The sequence below is a fragment of the Pteropus alecto genome, unplaced genomic scaffold (genome assembly GCF_000325575.1).
Source record: "Pteropus alecto unplaced genomic scaffold, ASM32557v1 scaffold86, whole genome shotgun sequence".
NCBI classification, from domain to species: Eukaryota; Metazoa; Chordata; class Mammalia; order Chiroptera; family Pteropodidae; genus Pteropus; species Pteropus alecto.
The window spans coordinates 7,986,279-8,009,326 of NW_006442109.1; the positions used below are offsets into that span (position 1 = coordinate 7,986,279).

A 23,048-nucleotide genomic window follows, 5' to 3' on the forward strand; every position below is an offset into this window, starting at 1 on the left:
ATGTTGTTCATAATAAGCCTGAAGTTAACTAAAACTTTTATTCAATTTTTTTTCACATGAACTGCTATTAAGTCAAATCTCCTCATCCTCTAATATAAACTTTTTAAATTTAAAAGTAGAACCTTATATTTAGTGCCGTTAAATCTTTATTGCATTTTTTTTCCAGTTCATTCTAACTTTTCATAACCCTTTTGAAGGTTACAGCGGTTGTCACATAGTGTTATAAATCGTTGATTTTCTAGTCTATGTCCTCCCTCTAGACTTTCAGCTTTTCAAGGACAAGCACTTATCTCTGTATCACCTACACTAAGTATAGTACATGACACCTAGTAAATGTCCAAGAGATGATGATGACCAACTAATTCCCCTTGATTCTGTCATCTAACATATTCTTTATAGTTTTGTGCCATCTATAGAATCTGAGAATTTTACCTCTTAAACAGTCATACAGGTCATCCTTAAAACTTGAGATATAATAGGGTAAAGACTATAAAGTCCTGTGGAACATCATAAGAGAATTCCCTCCAGATAACAATGACGTTTAAAATTACAAATAAGATTATTCAACTACTTAGGATTCATATAACTTTTTCCTCAGGATTCCTCAATCTTAAGGTGATCAATAAATACTGTCTAGAGTGCACAAGAAAAATAATTAAGGTTATCACACTTCAGTCTTGATTTGTAAATTTCAGAGAAAAACAAGTTTAGAAAAAGATGTACACAAATGTTCTAAAGCCCCGGGAATGATTCTTCACACACTACAGAGAAATATTAAAAAGAAAAAAAAAAATAGGTTACATGAAAAAGTTGTTCAAGCTTTTGAACAACTTGCAATCACAGCTTGCCTAAATAGTCCTTAAAATCCCATCAGAAACCTATTAATGATAAAACTCCTTCGTCTTCTACACAGAACACTTTCACCCAATTAATCTACTAGTTATAAATAAGAGAAACCTCACCAAAAAAAATCCGCTATTCTACATAAAGTAAAATTGATAACCTACTATAAAACTTACACAGATCATTATCTTCATAACAAATGATTATGATTGATATTTACATGCAAAGATTTTACAGTAGTGAAAGCAAGTTTAAGAAAATGCTCTTATTCTCTTTAGAAAAAATTCCATTACTGTGTATGAAAATACATTTCAAGGTGAGGACCATGAAAACATACTACACATTCTTCCTGAAATTTATGAAGGAAAAGGAAGATGAGTTAGTCACAAACCTGACACCAAAAACTCTAACAGCATTCATTTTAGTATATCCAGAATATTAACAGTAACAAAAAGCAATGCCAAAGTTACTGACAAAAAAAAAAAGAAGTAATTTTTTTAAAGCACAGAAATAGGAAAAAAATGTTTTGCTGTTAAATCTAAAGGATAATTTATAAACTAGGCAACAAAAGAAAAAAATGTACTATGGTTATGCTAAAAGAGTGTTTTAGCTTTTGTTGCCATTAGAAAGTGAAATAAAATATGAGCTTATCATAATCAATCAAAAAGAATAAGTAGAAACTTAAAACCTATCACTGCATCCTAAGTCTAAAATGCTAAGAAGGAAGAAACAAATATAAGCATATTGCCTAGTCTGGACGAAATAACAAAGAAAAGGCCTTTTAAAAATCTGTTCGATAAATTAGTATTCAATTCTCAAAGTTCCCCAATAACAAAACTGCAATGTTTTTCAGGAAAATGTAATTAAGATTATCTTTTTTGAACTTGTAAATTTTACTTATTTCAATAGTTAGCTGCCTAGACATCACTAATCAAAATCCCAAAATAAAATTTACAACTAAGAAGCAATCTGACTGGGCTTCATATTAAAGAGTTCTGATATAAATGATAGGAACTCTCAATCAGCATTTTCCAAACTAGGTTCATAGTGTTAATAGATATTCAGAGAAATAGGGTTCTATGGCAAAACAAGTTCAGGAAATTCAAAATTCTATAATTTCCCACTATGCCCTCCCTTCGCAAATCATATTGACACATTAAAGATTCCAAGAAGTCCAGCAGAAAAAAATGTTAACTTTATATCTAACACTTTGCAAATTTACTTGGCCATAAAACCCTTCCTTATTATTATCATTGTTTAATCTGTTCTCATTTCTTAGCACTTCACAAAAGAATAATTCCAGAAAAAACTACAAGATCTTCAAGTTTTCCAGGAGTTCCATTTTATGCCTGTTGTTCTAGTAAAATTATAAAAAGCACTCCCTTCCACTCTTAAGTGTCTCACTTTAGATGATAAATTATATGGTCACCCTAAAATTAATACTCTAAACAATGCTATAAAACATGTGAACTACCTTTACCAAATGTCAAATTAACATCTGACATCTTACTGCATACAGTTAAAATCTTCATTTGTTTTCCCAAACTTCTGAAAGAATTTTCCACTAGCAATCCTACATATATTTTCAAAATACTCTGGACTACTGAATTCTTGCAAACTAAACTTACAAACCAAATAGATTTAGATAGTAAAAGACATCTGTAATTGCATAATTTAAAGGAGTTCATTATATCTAATTGTAAGGAAAGGACAACTCTTAAAACATTAAAACAGTCCATTAAAGATGTTTAAAGTTTTAAAACATAATTAAAAAAATTATTCCAGGCTTTGTGAGAGTTCCCCAGGATTCCTGACTCTATTTTCATTCAGCCCAGTCTTGCTGGGTGACCTCATACACCTAATGGCTTCGAAATGCCATTTCTAAGTTAATAATTCCCAAATCTTTATTTCCAGCCTTTGTCTTCCAAATTACAAATACACTTCTGTAAACACCTCTATGTCTCTGAAGTACTCAACATATCTACACCTAACATCAAATTTCTCACAAACCTTCCATCCACTTCACCAGCTGTCCAAGCCAGAAACTTTTATGCCACCTTCTCCTTTACTCACATCTAGTCATGTCAATCCTACCATTTTAAAATGCCCCTACCACTTTAATTCAGACTATCACGATCTCTTCCCTAGATGTCTACAAGAGTCAACTATTCTCCCTATCTCCAGTAATATCCAATCCATGCCATTCTTCACACTAGCAATCTTTATAAAATATTTGTCTGATCCTGTCACTGCTTAAAACTTTCATGATTACACACTGCGCTCAGGATAAAGGCCAAACTTCTTAGCATGGCCTAAGATATACTTCATGGTCCAGTCTCAGCCATAGCCACTAAGCCCCTTAACCAGCTCTCCATGCTCCAGAACTATTACATACATGGTATTCTTTCAGCAAGTGACACTCTTCCCCTCTCTCATCCCAAAATTTTTCTAGTTATTGTCAACTTGTCAGGTCTCAACATAGATGTCATTACCTTTGGAATACCTTCCTTAGGCTACCCCCAACATCAGTACATTTACCCTCTTATGTGCTTCCCAGTTTGACCTAATACAGCCCTTATCCTACATGTTAGGGAGGCCCAGTTTACTTTACCTGTTCTCTACCAAACAATAAGCTCTGTCTATACAGACTATATCTTGTTCACTATCAATGAATATGAGTAATGATGGTATGGCATCTCTCTTAATTATTATGAACCATATTGGTAATGCAAACCTATTAGAAATGGTGTGTATTACCTCTCACGAATAAGGACATTATGTAATTCTGCCCAGTGCCTACCCAGCCTGTTATTGGTATCCAAACAATAATTTACTTAGTTTGGTCAGCTAAATTAAAGAATTTTATTCTTAATCCTTCAAAGAATAAATAAGAAGTTACAAAAAGTTTTCAAACTGCAGGAAATACAGGGGTGGAGAAGAGACTGAGATAACCAGTCAATCTGACTGGAGTGAATGAATTGAAAAGGGAAATTAATATGAGATCAATGTAGGTTGATTAATACTAATATGAAACTATGAAATCATGAGGGTGGAAGGTGGGAAGGAAAGGAAGACATAACATTTAGAAAGATTTGACAAGATTTGGAAGTGGAGGAAGTTTGTAGTTCAAATGGTTCAGAAATAGAGAAGCCTTCCTTGAGCACCCAAACTAGGCAGGTATCCTTGTTACGTGTGCTTATAGAATTTTGCCCTTTTGCTTTACAGAACTTAGTACAGTTTCAGACTCTCATAATTTTGATGTGAAAAGTTCTGATAACAATTTGTCCCCAACTTCCCAGAATGTGCACTACTCTTATATAGCTCTCCATGCATGGATCTACTGGGTGTTCCATAAACATACTTCAGTGTTTTCCTCTCTTCATTACCTTTGTTTATGCTGTTCCCTCTGCTTGAAATAACCTCCCTGTAATCACTATCAAAAGTCTTCTCTTTAAGGCCCAGTTTGAAATAAGCTTAGCGAGAAGTGACTACTTTTTCTCTTATGAATACTTTGTTTACATGGCTACTTTTTTATAATGCTTTCTATTATAGCTATTCTAGACATTTCTCTCCTCCACAAGAATGAGGAATACTCCTTGAGGTCAGCTGTGGGGCAGAGGAATCAGAGGTAGATGTGAATGGGCTAAATAGAAGGAAATTCTAAGCACAAAGAACAGCAGAAGAGAAAGCACCAGAAAATTCAATGTAAATGAGTTTAAGAGATATCCACTCCTTCTCCCAAAGGATTCTTATACTGGTTCTACAGACTCCTATACATGTCTTCCCTCCTAATTCTCATACAATTTATTGGTGACAATATTTCCAGAAAAATCAATGACCAAAAGAAATATAATGCAAGCTTACAAATGTGAGCCACACATATAATTTAAAATTTTCTACTAGCCACATTTAAAAAAGTAAAAAGAAACAGGTAAAATTAATAATATATTTTACTCAATCCAGTATAGCCAAAATATTATCATTCCAACACGTAATCAATATAAATTACTGAGATGTTTTCCATTCTTTTTTTTTTATATATCTTTGAAATCCAGTGTATATTTTACACTTACAGCACATTTCAATTCCAACTAGCCACATTTCAAAAGCTCAATGCCTACATGACTAGTGGCTACAGTACTAGACAGTGCAGCTCTTTAACAACATCCCTGTCATTCACTGAAGGTTTTAGCACCCGCCTCAATTACCCAGGTTCCACTCCAATACCCTGGGCTATATTTCTTAACTCCTTATTACTCTCCACCTTTAGCCACTCACTCCCATGGCCACATCTTAGACCTTTCCATCAGATCAGCGTCACCTCCAAAATCACTAATTCATACACTCCATTCTCCAACTACCAACTCCTACTTTTATTTGCTTAAGTATCTCTACTGCAACAATTCGACTTCATAAGTATCTCCCATTCACTGATGCTATCACTCGCTATCCACCAGCCCTCTTCAGATTCAGATTAGTAAGATTCCATGGTACATCATTAAACAGTCCTTTGCAAAATTCCCTCCCCCTTCTATGCCTGGCGCACTCAAATGGTTCCAACTTTACAACTCGGCAGACAGAAGAATGAATGCATACAGGCAAACAGATGTTACTATGCATCCATAATCATTTATCTCAATGGGCACAGGCATCCCACTAGATTTTTCAATAAGCCAGCAATCAAAATCCTCACGGTTATTATTTCAGATCTTTTCTTTGCTCCTCCCACAATTCCTCCCTCCAAAAACTACCTTTAAAAAGCATGCATAAAACAAATGACTATTCAACTTTAACAATGCATTCCACATTGTAATTTGATATTCAAAAATAACTTCTAAAATTAAAAAACAGCATTTTTTGCTAATTATAAAAATATGTGCTCTTAAAAAATTCAGATACAGACAGGTGCAAGAGAACCAAACTATTTTTCATGCACTTATCGGAATACTAGAATGTAAGTTTTACAAGGGTAAAGACTCAATCTATTTCATTCCCCATCTAATGCAGTATCTGGCACATAAACCAGCTATTTTTATTTTTGGAATGACTAAGAACCCTGCTTTAAGCAACTGTGATATGAAAGGCCAAACATGAAATAGGCAAAAAGGAAGAGGGAAGGAAGAAAGAATGCTTATTTGTTTTTAAGATTTAGTCCAGAACATATATAGCCCAGTAAAGGAATAATTCTTTTTAACTTTACATAAAACTTTTTTAAATATATCAAACAAAATAATGGACAAAAATATATAAAATGTAATACATTTTAATGGTTTATGCTTCCACCAAAAAGCTAGACTTTTCCAATAACTCTGATTCTACTTCTTGGATTACAGCATGGACACATAAATCTAAGCACTTTTCAAGATTTAATCAAGTGTAGATCACTATGATAATTAACTTTAAGTCCCCTCTTCCTCAAACATCATTAGACATAATTGCTAGATTCTATGGGCATTTATATTTGCCACAGTTATGCATATTTTCAAGACGAGATCTCCAAAACTTTCCTCTCTACCTTCACCTATAAAATCTTCCTCTTCAAAAACTGCTATATCAAATTTGGTAATTTATAAGACTATGATATAATTAAACAGTTTAATGAGAAGTGATGGCTTAAAAACAATCTTACAACTGTTCGAAATTATACCATACTTCAAACTGTCTAGAGTTTCATTCATGAGATAAAACTCACCTTTAGAAAAAATTTTCTGAGGAGCTAAGACTTGTCAAAACTGAACAAATTAACTTTGAGTAAGGTCATCATTAAAGTTCAATGTTATCTTTATTTAAACTCCTTCTGCTTTTAGTAGTTTTGTGTTACCTGAATTTAGTTTGACGAAATAACCTAAAAATGATTATTTTTAAAAGCATGGGTCAGGAAGTGGGGTGGGAACATGGGAGAGTAGGTAGGGGGACAGGTAGCTGGGCAAGAAACAAGAATCTCAGAACAAAAGACTTCATGTAAGTTTTTCTAAAGAATGAAGTATGGTAACTAATTTTTCAATGAATCTAAAACATTCACATGTGCAAGGTAAGGAGGAATAGTTAATTTAATTAAGTATAACGATTCACGAATTTAGAGATTCAAAGTTAAGCAAAAAGTACAGATCAACTACACATATTACTGTTGGTCTTAAAGCAGATAATGATGATGAAAGATAGTATCTATCTGTCCACTGACAGTGTCTATCTGTCTACCAGACTGAATTCCTTTCTATCAGTAATTATGCTTTAATTTTCTTTGTATACTGACAACAAGCACAGTACCAGGTACACAGTATACACTCGAATATTTACTGAATAAATGAATGCATGAAAAACCCTCTGTAGAAAGTAAAACAAGTTCGCTTTAATACCATGTTTTAATGAGCTAATATTATAAAAGGGAAACAAAGGATCAAAAAATTTTAAATCAAATGAAAAAAATTACTTTCATATTCATAAGGTATAATTTACTTCTTCAGTCAAATACCCTGATTAGTAAGAGCTTGAGTTTATCTATTTGCACTTCACATCAGTATCGTTTTCTCTCTTGGTTAACTTTATTTTGAATTCCAATAGCATTCACAGCATCCTAACTACCACCACAACCACCAACCTACACACACAAACACACATCACCCTCAGATCCCCATTCCTTCAAATTAGTAATTCAGTTAGAATGACAGATGTTTAAACAACAAAAAAGGGCCACTTTTACTAAATCTACAAATAAAACAAATCTGTTTGCAAAACAAAATGTTCAGTATCACCCTCCACATTCAACAGAATCACCTGTTAAGATCAGCAGATTCCAAAGTAATAACTCAATGAAGTATGAAGTACTTACATATAAGCAAGTATGTTCTAAACAATTATCAACCAACCTATAAGTAGCAAAGTTGAACGTACTCAACAGAATAAACTATTAAATACTTATAACACATTTTGTTTAAATGCAGATGTTGCTACTAATTAAAAATGAGTCTTCTCTAATATCCTTTCCATTAAGCATAACAGGGTTGCCACTTGGAAAAACTTTAAAATACTTGCCATATACACCAAGAAATAACTTTGTAAACACAATCTGGAATTAAAGGGTTATTAATTTTCATTGTTCATCTTTACATTAGTATGAACTCCTCCTGGGATATCTAAACTCAGGAGTGAAAACTAATGGCAACCCTAAAATTCACGTTCTCTTCCCTAATGATTCAATTAGACATAAAATACTATACTTAAAAAAAAAAGATCTTTCATGTTTAAGATGCCACTTTATTTTGAAATCACACATTAGAGTAACTTCCGCAACAAAAATCTTCCTTTTCCAGCCTTATTTTGATATTCTGAGGAAAGACGCTTGAGGAATAGAGGCTGAAATTTTTCAAATACAACTCTAAAGAAAGGTAGAAAAAAAATGAAAAGCATTCAGTCTTATAATCGCTACATCCTATTATCTCTATGTCTCATGTTAATCCCATAAAACGGAAAGGAAGAAAACAAAATAGGTCAAATGTAAATCAATCATCTTATATATTTGGTAAGAGCTAATAGGATCTGAAGAGGAAACTATGAGCTAAAATTAAGTTGGAGGACATCTGTGCAGATTTTTCATTTATCCAAGCCATTTCCATCTCCTACTACAGGAAAAAAAGGCAACCAAAAATTGAGACATAACCTCAAGAAAAGAAAAAGTTATTCCATTTCCACACCATTACTGATTTAAAGTATTTGGAGCACAGTCATTCAATGAAGGCATTACCGTTTAGCGTTTTTACTACAGAGATGCAAGATACAATTAAGCAGCTTCTACTTACCAAACTTGCCTTTTAAATGGATCACTACTATCTATAAGCAAACTATTTTTTCTTTTAAATTATAATACCATGGGTGAGAAGGTAAAAGAGATATTACCATTTTAAACCAAATACTCCTGTACTGTAAATATTATTTAAAAAGAGTGTTCAGGTTCTCAAAGTTTTTGCTCTCTGGATTCTTTTAGTCTTGAAAATGGTGTACCCTCCAAAACACTGTTGATTGAATCTATTCATATTTACTGTATTAGAAATTAAAACTGAGAAATCTTTAAAGACATTATCATTTAAAAATAAATTCATTACTTGATGACATAAATCACATATCAAATTTTAAAAACCTATATTCTAAAACAAAGTATTAGCAAGAAAACTGTCATTGTTTTATATTTTTGCAAATCTCTTTACTGCCTGGCTTAAGAAAGAGAGCCTGATTCTCATATCCGCTTTCACATTCAATCTGCTGCATTAGGTTGTTTTGATTGAAGTACCATATTCCGCCTCCTGCAGATATGTTGGAAAAAGATAGAGTATTTCAATAGCCTTTGCAGATAACTGTGGATATTCTTTGATCCTTCACCAAAACTCAACAAATGGCAGTTTCTTAAAGGCTGTTGCAATATGGAATCTGAAACCCTATCTATGAACATTTCTTACTCAGACATACTGAAATGCATTTGTCTAGCTTCCATTTTCATGGCTCTTTTTACTTATGTATAATTTTGTAACGTCATGCATTGGTTATTTAGAAAATACTGATTTACTGAGTTACAAAGTTCTTTCAAATGTTGACACTTTCTCTACACAATTTCAATGTATCACACTCATTACTACTATCACTGATTTTATCAAGGTCAAGTACTGGGAAGCTGTCAAGCTCACAATAGCATATATAAGTCTTCCGGAATTCCATTTTTGCTTGAAAACTTGAATTTTATTATTAGCAACAAATGTAGTCAGTTGTTTTTCTTGCATTGACAGGCTCACTTTCTTTACTTTTGAGAAAGTAAAGAGTGTCTGCGGAATACCCAAGTCTGAATGACCACACTTTTGTCAGTCTTGAGAGCTTTCAAGTAAAAATGTTTCAGCAAAATGTGGGGAATTCAGTTTACAACTCAAAACAATTACACAAACGCTTCTCCTTGAGGCAACCATTGTTCTTCAGTAATTTTTAGAAGTGCTTTACTCATACTTTCCATTTCATCATACAGACAGGTACTCAAGGGTCAAGATTTAACAAAATTAATATTTTTATTATTTCATGAAGGACATTCTTAAGCGAATCTATTTTTTTGTGTTGTTGTTTGTTGAGTGCATAGTGGTGAAGAATGCAATGACTACCAATATGGTCTGGTGCTACTGCCTTAACCTGTGCTAATGTGCCAGCAGTTTTTACCCCTCATTGTTTTTGCACCATCAGTGCAACTGTCATTCTAGGGGAAAAAGCAAATAATGTCTTGGAGTTATTAGAAAATAGTTCTGACAGACCCTTTGAAATGGTTTTGGGAATTAACAAGGGTCTACTAACCACATTTTCTAAGTGCTGGATTAGAAGAAAGAAACTGAGAAAACAAGATAAATCATAACTCAGTGGCTGATAGCCTAGAGGAGGTATTGGAGGAGGAACTACAAGGAGACATGAAGACACAGAGTCACTGGAAGGGACTGCAGAAGACCCCTAGGATTGGCAAATATCAAAACTAAGGTTATAGTTATCTGAAGAATTGATGTACCCAGCATATTTCATTCAGGAGCTGACCTTTTTATTTTTTAGTAAACTTACTGTTTTAGATTTATAGGCATTGAAAGTTCCCATATACTACACACCCAAACTCCCTATTATTAATATTTTGTTAGTATAATATACATGTTAAACAATGAATCAATATCAATACAATATTGTTAAAGTCTACTTTATTCAGATTTCCTTAGTTTTTATCTAACATCTTTTCTTCTGTTCCAAGATTCCACATTGCATTTAGTTGTCATGGTCTCCTTAGGCTCCACTGTCCTGATTGTTTTCAACACTCCTCTCGTCCATATGACAAAATTCTTTTAAATAATAATAACTAAATAAAACAAATATTAATGGCCAGAAAAAAGGTAGCCGGTAAAAACATTCTTTTATTGAACTTCACATATATAATCATGTCAAGTAAAAATGGTATTCCATTAAAAAAGCAGCTAGTTCAGCATGTAACTCCAACAGCTGCAAAAGCTCTTTTCCTTGAGTTAACCACTGGATTTGGTATTCAGTACAAATGTTTTACAGGTACTTTCCATTTCATCACACAAAATATATTTTAAAATGTATTCAATGATTGAGACATAATAAAATTAAGTTTTATTGTTTCATCAAGGACATTAAGTAACTGGCGTTCATATTTTAATTTCAAATGCAAGGTGATGCACTAACTTGTACAGTTTAGTGTCACTGTCTTAATTCCAAGGCATCAGCAATTTTACTCACCACTGAGTTGGCAAATGTCAATATAGCAAATAATGCTTTACTATGATTGGGAAAATAACTTTGACCTGGAAGACCCTTCAGAAAGAGTCTGGAGAACCACCACGAGACTGGGAAATAGACTTTGAGAACCACTGTAACAGCTGATGTTATTTGTATGATTGAAAAAGTTAATTGTTAGTAAATATTCCATTGTAACAAGAGTGTTAAAATACACACATACTTAGTAAAATACTCAAACCACTGATAGTTTGGTACCTCACACACTGTCAGAACTCAAACATATAATGAATGACAGAGTATGATGGATCCTTCTTGAATAAATAACAAATAATTACCAAGTACCTATCATAAGCTAGGCTCTGAGGTAGGTGCCTCTACATTCCATTTCTTGGGTAACTTCCAGAAGCCCACGGAATGATGATTTTTAAAATTAGAAAAATATTTATCCTGAAATCTTTCCGATCTTTAAGATTAAACCTACATGACTGTAAGAAAAAGTCTTAAAATTCACCAAAGCATAAGATAGCATGTTAGATTCTATTTTAAGCACTATGCGATGAAGCTAAAAACAGGCATGCTCACATTCAGAAACCCAAATACGAAATGAACTGCTTTGGCTATGTCCTGCCAGAACCCTATAAAGAGTCTATATTCCATTTTTCCTTAAACCAAACAACCCTGATACTATAATATTCATTCCTATTTTTAAGTGAAACTCCAATATTAATAATATAAGGGTTACATTAAATGAAGCAACTGTTAAAAAACAGTATTAAAAAACCATCAAAACAAGAACTTTTAGACATACACACTGATAAGTTCAAAAGGTAAACTTCTATAAACACATTTGAAATATCCACATTGTTACAAAGAATGAGACCATCTCATTTTGGAACAGGTCATGGAAAGATCTTTAATATACATTGTGAAGTAAAAAAAAGCAAGTCAAAAGATACTATGTATAGTATGATCTCATTTATGTTTTTAGAAAATATACTTAAGTACATGTACATTCATTTAATAAATATTGAGTTCCTTCTATGTGCCTAGTTTGTTCTGCATCTAGATATATACACATACAATAAGTTAAAAATATTATACAGACACGCATAATTAAATATCCACAAATAAAAATGAATAGCTCAGACATAAAAAGCTATATATATGATTCCATTTATATGAAATGTCCAAAATAGGCAAATATGCAATGGAGGTGATAGCTGAAGTGTGCATGATTTTCTTTGGGAGTAAGAAAAATATTCTAAAATCGGTTGTGATGATGGCTGTACAACTTGTAAACACATTAAAAACTATTTAATTGTGCACTATATATGGATGAACTATATGGTATATAAATTTTATCTCAATAAAGCTGTTATGCTCTCCCCCACATGCCCAAAAAGAACCGATACTAAAGTGTTTGCAAGGGGAGAGGCGTGAAGATGATGAAGGCTGCTAAAATTTTACACTATTTACTGCTACTTATCATTACAATGAGAAATGTAATCATTTATTATCTATATAAGATAAAGAAATGTAAATAAACGTAGAACAGAAATTATTGTGGATTTAATGTTATTCAACCTATCTCAGAACATTTAAAATTTAGACAAATAGACATGTGCATCAGCCCCCTAACAAAAATCTTGAATGTAATTTTTGTTCATTTGACAAACATATCTTAAGCACCTACTGTGTTCCACAGGGAAGAGGTGGAGTGGTATACAAAGCAGAACACTAGTCAACAAAAAGAAGCAAACTAACCGCTCTGGCTTTAAGTTAAGTACTTTCGCTATATAGGAGACAAAACACACACACACAAAGTGGACTGGGGTCAGACTATTGAAAATCTTGAATACCAAATTGAGAGCTAAGACTTTATCCCATTTTTGATGGAAAGCCATTGGAGTGACAGGATGAAAGGAGTGTTTGGGTGAAATTAACCTGGCAACGAAAGAAGGGAAACTGAAAGCAGAGAATGCCAGAAAAGAAAAAGATGCAGTTTTAAAAAATAGAACATCTACAACAGTCCTGTATTAGTGATATTTCAAAGTTACTAATTAATGTTCAAAGAGTTTATGTTTGTCACTCTGTAATATAAATATCTAATCACTATGTTGTACACCTGAAACTAACATATCATATGCCAACTGCAATTTAAATATAAAAAAATTTATTTAAAAATTTTTAAAGAGTTTATGTTTGTTTTGTTTGCTTGATCGAAAGCGAAGCAGAAAATGAAAAAAGGTGATTTCTTATTTTGATGAATTTTAGAAGTGCACAGTAAAGAATGAAAGTTTACCAAAAAATTCTGAAGGGAAGTGGGATTTGGGCAGTTACCTTTTCATGTGATTGCACTAAAACCAAGAGCAGAGGCAATCAAAAGCAATGGGAGTTCCACAGTTTTTAACATGGAAGGAGTAACATTTTGTAGTTAGAGCAGCAAAAAGTTCATGGCAATTAGTACGAATAAAATTGATAGTAGAGGACAACTAAGTACTTTGAAATTTCTCTACCACCTATTTCAAAAAAAAGATGCTAATGACAAAATTTGTTACATAAATGCAGGTTTAGGTGAGGACCAAATATGACATATCAAAATTTAAGTGTGATAAATTTCACCCTTAATTTCACCAACTGTTACTTCTATAATGAAGTACTTTTCAGATACTGCATAAATAATAAACTTAACTCAATTCACATACATTTATTAATTGATTTCACTCATAAAGATTCCTTCTTAATACAGAAAAATATTTTCATTGCTTATGTAACCTCCTTTCTATAGCAGCCTCCTGGAAACAATATTACCTACCAATCTAATACTATGGCAACATTTTGAGATTAAAATTACGAGTAAGGCAAATTCTCATTTCCACTTTCTCTGCATTAATGTTCAGCACTGCTTTTTTTAAAATGCCAGTTAAAAAAAGATGAGCATCTAAACAAGACACATAATCTTGCAATATCTGATTACTGTGATAATTTCCAAAATCAAACATACTTGACATAAATTATACATTCTATTTTGTAATCTATTTCATGCTTTATCAAATGTTCCGATTCAGAAGCAATGTTTACTTACATTTTATAAAAATCTGTCTCTGCTATCATTTAATAATCTTATCTGACAGGTTTATAGAAACAGAAACAATAAAGGTATAGATAATGAACAAATAAAGAATTACTTATTTCGCTCACACTTCATCTAATCAAAATATCATTAGCTTTGCTCCCTAAAGCACCAAAAGGTCTGTCATATTAATATATTTAGTTAGGATAAAACATTTACAAACCTATATCAAGACATTATTTAAAATAGCAAAAAAGGAGAAATAATCTAATTGTCCAATGATAAGGGACTAGCTGAATAAAATACAATGTTACCTTTCTAATGATCATATAGACCTGTATTTACTAGCCTGGAAAGGCAGCCTCGAAAATAGCAGATTACAAATTACTAGTGTGATCTCTTTTTGTGATGAATATACAAACAAATATACTCCCAGAGAGAAAGTCTAATGGATAGATACTGAGATGTTAACCAGGATATTTCTAAGTGCTAGGATTACAGGTGTTGTTTATTTTTCTGCCTACTCTTCAGTATTCTCTGAAATTTTCCCAAGCAAAATGATATTTGCAAGAATTGACATCTATGATTCAAAGTAACAAACTCCAAAATCTTCCTTGCAAAAAACCCAAGTTATACCCCAAAATACCTTGGCATAGAGCAAAAGGGAAAGTATCAGCAATAACATAACTAGAATTCTCAGTGAGGGAGGCACCAGAGAGGGCTGCAGGACTAACATGGCACCTCTAACAGCCTATACAGTACAGGGTTCTGAAATCACAAGACCTACATTCATGACCTTGCCACTTTTATTTATATGACCTTGGGCTAGTCACTTATCTTTTCCCAGCTCTTATCAATAAAAGAGAGGTATTACCTGTCTTTCCTATGACAAAGAACTTTTAGAAAGATCAAGTGAAATAAAGTGATACATTATGTACTGCAAAGTATTATATATTATTCAAATATTTTTTAAAATTACCAAAAAAAAAAAAAAAAAAAAAGGTGCTCAATGCCAGAGCAGAATACTTCAGAAAACACCCCAACCAATTCTGTGAAGTAATGAACCAGGGGTTTCATCTGTTCTTAAAGGCTACATCTTCATTATAAACACACAGTTTTTCAGGAATTTAGATTCTTCATCCCAGTTCCCACTACAACCATGGGCCATTTTATTTTTTATCCCTGGCTACCAGAAAGAAGATACGAATTATACTAAACCCTAAAGCCTCAGCAAGAATCCTGGAGCAGCATGTTGGAATTCACCAGGAGAAACCCAAGGTTAATCAGCTATGGACTCACCACTAAGCATTACAGCAATCAACAGGGATTACAAGATACTCTTTTTAAAGAAAGACAATACAATCACCCAGGAAAAGGCAGCATTTCAAAACAATTATATGGAATACTTAAAAACTAAAGTGTTTTATAAATTGTTTTTAAATACTGTTCATAGAAATGGTGACTTAAAACAAAAGCCATCTAAAAAAGCAAGTTGAAGAGATCCAAATCAAATCCGTGAATAAACTGTCAGATTTACTTGCTTCTATCTAAAATAATGCAGACAAATTACACCACAAAGATCAAAATTGAGTGGCTAGTTCTCGAAAATTAAGAGGCAGAATATGACAACAGAATTCACTGACAGACTTATTGAGACTTTTAAAAGTATGGTTTTAAAACTATGGAGTCTCTTTCCATTGAATTCCATTATTTACTCCACTAAATTGACAATGATTCTTACTTCTCACTATTCCTCCTGTTAGCTACATAACTTGATATGAGTTTTAATGCAAAAAACATTTGTAATTTAAAAAAGAAGCACTGTTAAGAGGAGCTACAGGAAACTGTAAGAAGAGCTACATGAAACTGTCAGATTATTAACTTCTAAAATCATCTGGCCATCACACCCTCCTGGTTTTTAAGTTCCTAAAGATAATAAAATACTCACTCTACATTCTCACAAATGTCATTTATGGGTATTCCCCTAAAGAAAAAGAAAACCTTTCATAAACAAATGTGCAGAGAACTCTTTTTGATATGTATGACTCACAATCCAATTTTCATTGGCAGTATCTTTATGTGTTGCAGCTTACACTATCCCTACAAGAGATACAGATCTATCCATTTTTCTCATCTGATCTTTGTAAAATTGTTATAGATTTAGAAGGACTCACTAAAATGGGCCATGATGAAAATAATTATAAATACAATCCACAGCAAAATGATGTGGATTGTGAATTAAGATAAGAAAAAAGTCACTGCATTTACTCAAAGCCTCAGAGGTGGAAATCCATTGGAAGTACCATATTTTCACCTAAAACTTTGAAAAAAATCTGTCTCTTTCTATCTTATTAGGAATAAATGCTATTTACTTCCAAAACCACATACACACAAATGAGAAAATATAATTTCCAAAAGGAGACACTTCCAAAGCTTACTGCACCAAAAATTATATATACACATTCTAAAATAACTATGGTGGGCATTCCTAAGATCATCTCCCTCCTCCAAAAATAAGAATAGCAAATCTAGCCACAATCACGTATTAAAAATCTTAATACATCTATCACCAACTAAGCAATTTATCACAGCTCCTCAAAGTACTGGGCACACACAATGACAGACCAGTATATCAAAACAGTTATTATAATTTGAAAAAATTGTACAACGGGAACATAAAAGTAGAAAACAACTCCTCTGGAAAAACTCAAGTAGATTTTGGAGGGAGCAAGAAAGGAGATCGATTTTCCAAAAATGTTTCTCCCAAGTGTTTAGCGTTTATCTGATACAAGTTCATTTTTGTAACGAGAAACTTTAGCTAACAAGACTCACACCAGGGATCTGATCTATCACCAAAGGCACTTTCTTAAAATGAGAAAGAACAAAGGAGGAAATCTCCCAGCATGTGCTTTCCATACCAGTTTCTTTGGACAGCATCAAGAATGACAATATAGCCAGCACAAGCTTTTCAGCTTTACTCTGCGGTCCATGTATAACAGAACTGATTAGCTATCTTTCGAAAGGATTTCTAGCAAAATAAATCTTAGAAGGCTAAAGATCGCATAGTGACTACATTTTAAAACTATAGAAAACAGTATCTTAAAGTTATGTACTCTTTATTTAAAGAGTTAGTTACCTCCAAATATTCAAATTCCTAAGGCTTTTGCATTTCAGTCAATAGTTTGAAACTGGAAAAAACGAAACTAACCATTCTAAATCTGCTCTCCCTTAATTTGTAATTAGAAGTAAATTTAAAAAGAATGACACTCAAAGACGGCGCCTTAATAGACAAATTTTGGAATGTTAACATTGCAAAATTATTGGGGGAAATGATCTTTCCAGCAAAGCTTTTTCCACAGAAAAACTCTCCAGAAACAAATCTGGTGTTTGGTTGTTCTAGAAGTTGTCGTTTCATTATAAAGGAGAAAAAAAATTTAATGATTTTTATTAATTATAAAAAGAGGACCCCTCGAAGATTTAAAACTGTATATCCCAATCTTCACTGATAGAGATGTCAGTTCTCTAGGTCAGAATATAACCAGCTGCTTGGTCTCACACAGGAAGCCACAGAGAAGGGAATATCGCTTTCAGAACCTTTAAATAATATGCGTTAGTTAAAAACTGCCTGCTACTAAACCAAAATTATTCAAGCAGAGCCCCATTTGTCACAATCCAATCATAAGGGTTCCACCCCCCCTCCCCCAACTGCTTGTGTAGTGGTATATTTGCTTCGGTAAAGAAGCCATCATCAGGTAAAGAAGACTGGGGTGGGAGAAAAAGCGGGGAAAAGGGGGCACCCTTTCATCCAATTTCGCGAGGCGTGAGTAATTGGTACAGTTGAGAGGAACGGAGGAACGTTCTATTTATTGGGGGTTGAAGTACGATGAGGGGAGAATTTCGTTCAAATCAATATGGCCAGCAAGATGTCCCTACAAACAAAAGGCAACGGGGGGATATAAACACAAACCATTCACCTCCATCAGCTATAGCATCGCCATCATGGTGTGTGCAGAGACCCCCAAAGGCTCCTCTCACCCTGCACACCAGCTGAAGGAAGAGAAGGAAAGAGAGGTGCTTCCCACCACCCACTACTGCTTCCAAATAGGGCTTTCTCCCTATGGTTGCCCAGAATGAGAGAGAGCGCAACGTCCCGCCCAGGCAGACTCCCCCGCTAACCCTCAACCGAACCCCAACGCCGGCCCTGAGCTCACTAAACTTTAATGGAGCTTCTCCCCACATCCCTACCCCATCGCCCCAGGACCGCGCTGCCCACAAGCGGGGCACCCCGGGCGCCTCCTGACAGGCGGGCAGCCGGAGAGAGCCGAGTCCGGGGCGGGGGCAGTAGGGAGCCACGGAGGGGCGGGGCGGCCGGAGCCAAGTTCCCGGGGGTCTGAAGAGAGCGCCTGACAGGAGCCCGGGACTGCAAAGGAGGAAGAGGAAGAGGCGGTGGGGAGCTTTCCCAATCCCCCCTACTTGTACACACTGCCCCAGCCCCCGCTCCCCATGGGGGGCGGGGAGACTGACTGGACAGGGAAGAAGCCGAGCCCCAGGGGCAGCCGCAGCCCCCACCTCCTCACTCCCGATCTCTTCCCCCGCCACCCCCGCCAGAGGCGCACACAACAATAACACGCCGGGGACAACCCGTCAGCGCCCCCGAGGCACCCGGGGCCCGCGGCCCGTCGCTGCCGGGCCCCCTCAGCTGGGGCCGGGCGCGCCGATCTCCCCTACAACTCCAGACCCGGGTAGAGTCTGGCCCGAGCAGCCCCCCAGGGTCGGACCCATCCCCCCAGGCACCAGCGGCGCCGTCTCCGCGGCCGAATATTAGAAGTGAATTCGAGCTGCGCTTTACCTTTAGTTCCGCACTGTCCGCCATCTTGCGTCTGTCAGCGCAAGCGCACTGAACCTCGCCAGGGGCCGCCGCTAGACCCGCCCCTCTAGCCAGCCTGGCCCCGCCCTGGCCCTTCCCCTCTCGTCCCTCCACCTCCCCGGCCCGCCCCCGGCCTCCGCCCAGCTCCTGAAGCTCTAAGCCCCGCCCCGGGCACGTACAGCTGCGAAACGGACACGTACCATTTAAATAATGGCGCCAAGCGGGGAGGTTTGACAGTTACTCCCCCCTCGGCCTCCCCGCCCCCCATCCTGGCCTGGCTAGGGCCTCCAGAGAAAGGCCGTAGCGAGAGGGCTGCTGGCCTGAGCCCTGCCCCTCTGCGGCCTGCAGAACCCCTTCTGCAAAGCTTCGATGGCTACACGGTCACATGAAACTATAATGTCCCCCTCCCCAATCGGCAAGCCCTTTTCAGCACCTGCTACCTGCGAGGCTACGCGTGGCTAAAAATAACAATGTTATATTTAAGTATCACTTAATGAAGCATTACTAGGTTTATTAGCTTAGATTCTTCTCATGATAGCCCAGTGAGGTAGGCAGGGAAGAGATTACAATTCCCGAGGTATACATTCAGAAGTGAAAGCTCAGAGAGAAAAGGTGACCTGCCAAACAAGCAGGTGACCTGCCCAAATAAGCACTTAACAGAGGTCGCCTAAGACAAAATTCTGAAGACGTTAATTCATTAACTTCTTTGTTTCAGCAAGTCATTATTTAGTGACTATGTGCCGGCGCTGTTTCTAAGGGCTATATGTATATTGGGAAATTAAATACAACAAGTTCCTGCCCCACCTATAGTGAACCAATAATGGTACAATTACAAGTGGTGATCAGTACCAGAAAAGAGCAAATGGTCCAGTGAGGGAAAAAAAGGATTGAGAGGAGATGTATTTAATCCTGGGAGGGCTTTCTCCACTAAAGTAACATTTAACTAGACATGATGAAAGAATTATTTCACACCTTTTCTTCTCTACTAAAAGCCTCCTATATATCCTCCCCAATCCTCACTTTTTGCTGCTCATATCTCATGCCAAAAAAAAAAAAAAGAGAGAGAGAGAGCGAAAGAACTCCCTTATCTTTTGACCATCAAAACTACTCTCATAGACATTAGTAACATTTGGATTACTATGAATGAACTGTGCCTGTGAAGGCCAGTCCCTCCACCAGTGACCTGGATTCCTTTCACTCCCACATTCTTAAGGATTTTACTCCTGCAATTACCTCACCCTCCATCATCATTACTCCCCGCCCTCCCCCCATTAGAGTACCCCTATCAGCATAAAAACATAGTGAAATTCCTCCCATCTTAAACAAACCTCCCTTGACTCCAAAATTACCTCCAAAACTGCCCTATTTCTTTGCTCTACTGCATAAATTCTCAGAAAAATCTATCTACAGTGCTTGTTCCCACTTCCTCACTTTCTCACTTCACATTCATTTCTCTGCCTACTCTAATGCAGTTTTGATTTCCCTCATAAAGATCACTAATGATCTCCGTGTTTCCAAAGCCAATCACCAATTCTCTATTCTTATCTAAATTGACCTCTCAGCAGAACTGCAAACAAGTGACAAGTTTCCTTACTTTGAAACACTTTATCCCCTAACTTTCTCAACATCTAACTATCAGGATTATCCCGTTCTCTCAGAGAGACTCCTTTTCAAATTCCTTTGATTTCTCCCCTTTGGCTCAATCATTACATGTTGCTGTGTTCCAGAGCTCAGTTCTTACCCTCTACTTTTCTCTATGTGAACTCTCTCCAAGTGATGTCATCCAACTCCTTGACTTTAAGTGTATAAACCGATGATTTTCAAAATTTCTGTCCAGCCCAGACCTCTCCACCAAAACCTAGATTCACAAATACAACTAGCTACTTAATATCTCTACTTCGTGATTCAGTTATCTCAAAGAGAGCCTTGATTTTACGCCCAATCCTTCTCATCATGTCAAAGAGCCTTGATTTTATCCCAATCCTGCTTATTTCCAGTTATTTTCAGTGGATGGAACCATCATCCACCTAGTTGTTCAAGCCAAAATCTAGAAATCATACTCGGTTCCTCTCTTTCATTCACCTCTCGCATCCAATCTGTCAGCCAGTCCAGCCGACTGTGCCTCTAAAACATATTCCAAGCCTTTCCATTTCACTGAGCCTCCACTACAAATCACCCTACTCAAACTGCCATAATTTTACAAAAGGACTGCTGGGAGGGCTACTCAACTGATAGGACTTAGACACTCTTGCCTTTTAGAGACTGTGGTATGATAAAAAGTGTAATTCAACTTTGTCCCTGGTTTCTGGCACAAAGCTCCTAAAACCCTAGATATTTCCCCATAGGATCATCTTTTGTTATTCGTAATGAGCCCCTTTTCAACACACCTGATTCTGTGCTAATTAGATGACTCAGGGTGGGGCTCCTAATGAAGTCTGGTTCTGGATGGGAGCTATCAATGGAAAAAGTTGAAAATCACATGATATCACTTATATGTGGGATATAAACCTAAAAGCAACACAGGAACAGGACAGAGACTCATGGACATGGACTATAGACTAGTGGTTACCAGAGGGTAGGGGTTGAGGGGAGGGGAGAGGTCAATGGGGTAAAAGGGGTCAAATATAGGGGAGTAGGGGGAGAGTGAAGTAGATAAAGGGGATCAAATATATGGTAGCTGAAGGAAATTGGACTTTGGGTGGTAAATACACAATAGAATATACAGTGCAACTAGGAAGAGAAGGCCAAAGAAGAATTTTAAATGGCTGGCTAAATGTTAAAGGAACACTCCCACCCAGAGCCAATTTGCAAAAAGTAGGAAAGGTTTTTTTGTTTTTGTTTTGTTTTGTTTTTAAGTTCCCAGTGTTCAAGAAAATCTCAGTAAAAATACTGACTGAACGCAAGCTAAGGCTTCAACAATCAAGAACAGCAAACCCCGAGGAAGGGAAAAAAATTTGATTTCCAGAGTTAACACATTATAATATTCAAATGTCAGAAAACATAGAGGATAGAAAGCAATGGGATAACATTTAAGTTCTGCCAAATAGGAATTTGGCAAAACCATCCTTCAGAAATGAATGAGAATGTAAGACATTTCAAGATAAATTAAAGCTAAGAGAGTGTTACTAATAAGCCTGCCCTAGAAGAAATGCTAAGAGAATCTTTTAGGCTGAAATGAAAGGGCAGTAACCAGTAACATGAAGCCATATGAAGAAACGTAGAACACTGGTAAAAGTAACTACAAAAGTAAATATAAAAGTCAGTATTATTGTACTTTTGGTTTGTAATTTTTCTATGAGACAAATGCACAAAATAATAAATCTATGTTAATAGGCACATAATGTATAAGGATGCAATCTGTGACAATAACTATTAAGAAGAGACAGAGATGTATGAGAGCAGAGTGTTTGTATATTATTGAAATTTAGTTTGTATTATTTAGATTGGGTTGGAGAATCACTAAAACATATACAGAAAAGGAAAGAAGAAGGGAAAGAATCAAAAGAGAACACTACTTAAAAAAATCAACCAGATACAAAAAAAAAGGCAATAATAGAGGAAGTGAGGAATAAAAAAGTATATAAATCATACAGAAGATAGTTAAATGACTGAAGAAAATTCTTTCTTATCACTAGTTACTTTAAAGGTAAGTGGATTAAACTCTCCAATTAAAAGAAAGATGTCAGATGGATTTAAAAAACATGATCCATTTATATGCTATCTATAAAGAACACTTCTTAGATACAAAGACAAAAGAGGTTGAAAGTAAAAGAATGGGGAATCTAGTCTATGTAAATAGTAATGAAAATTGAGGAGGTTATATCATTAGTAGACAAAATAGATTTTATTTTATTTTATTTAAAAAAAATTTTTTTATGGTGACATTGGTTAACGAAATCCAATAAGTTTCAACTGTACACTTTATCAATAAGGCATATATGTATTTACACTATGTGTTCCCCTCCCATAGATTTCTTTCTGGCACCACATATTTGACCCCCT

The 23,048-nt window shown here is 35.6% G+C and overlaps 1 protein-coding gene across 1 annotated transcript in view; it reads right to left on the reverse strand.

Annotated features, from left to right (window-relative positions):
- Nucleotides 1-19,140, reverse strand: part of PIAS1 (protein inhibitor of activated STAT 1) — a 106,659-nt gene extending 87,519 nt beyond the window's left edge. Inside the window, exon 1 of the mRNA XM_006920223.3 lies at nt 19,029-19,140. Within this exon, the coding sequence (XP_006920285.1) occupies nt 19,029-19,052 (24 nt within the window). The 5' untranslated portion in view covers nt 19,053-19,140. The remainder of the gene's footprint in view (nt 1-19,028) is intronic.
- Between the last annotated feature and the right edge of the window lie 3,908 nt (nt 19,141-23,048).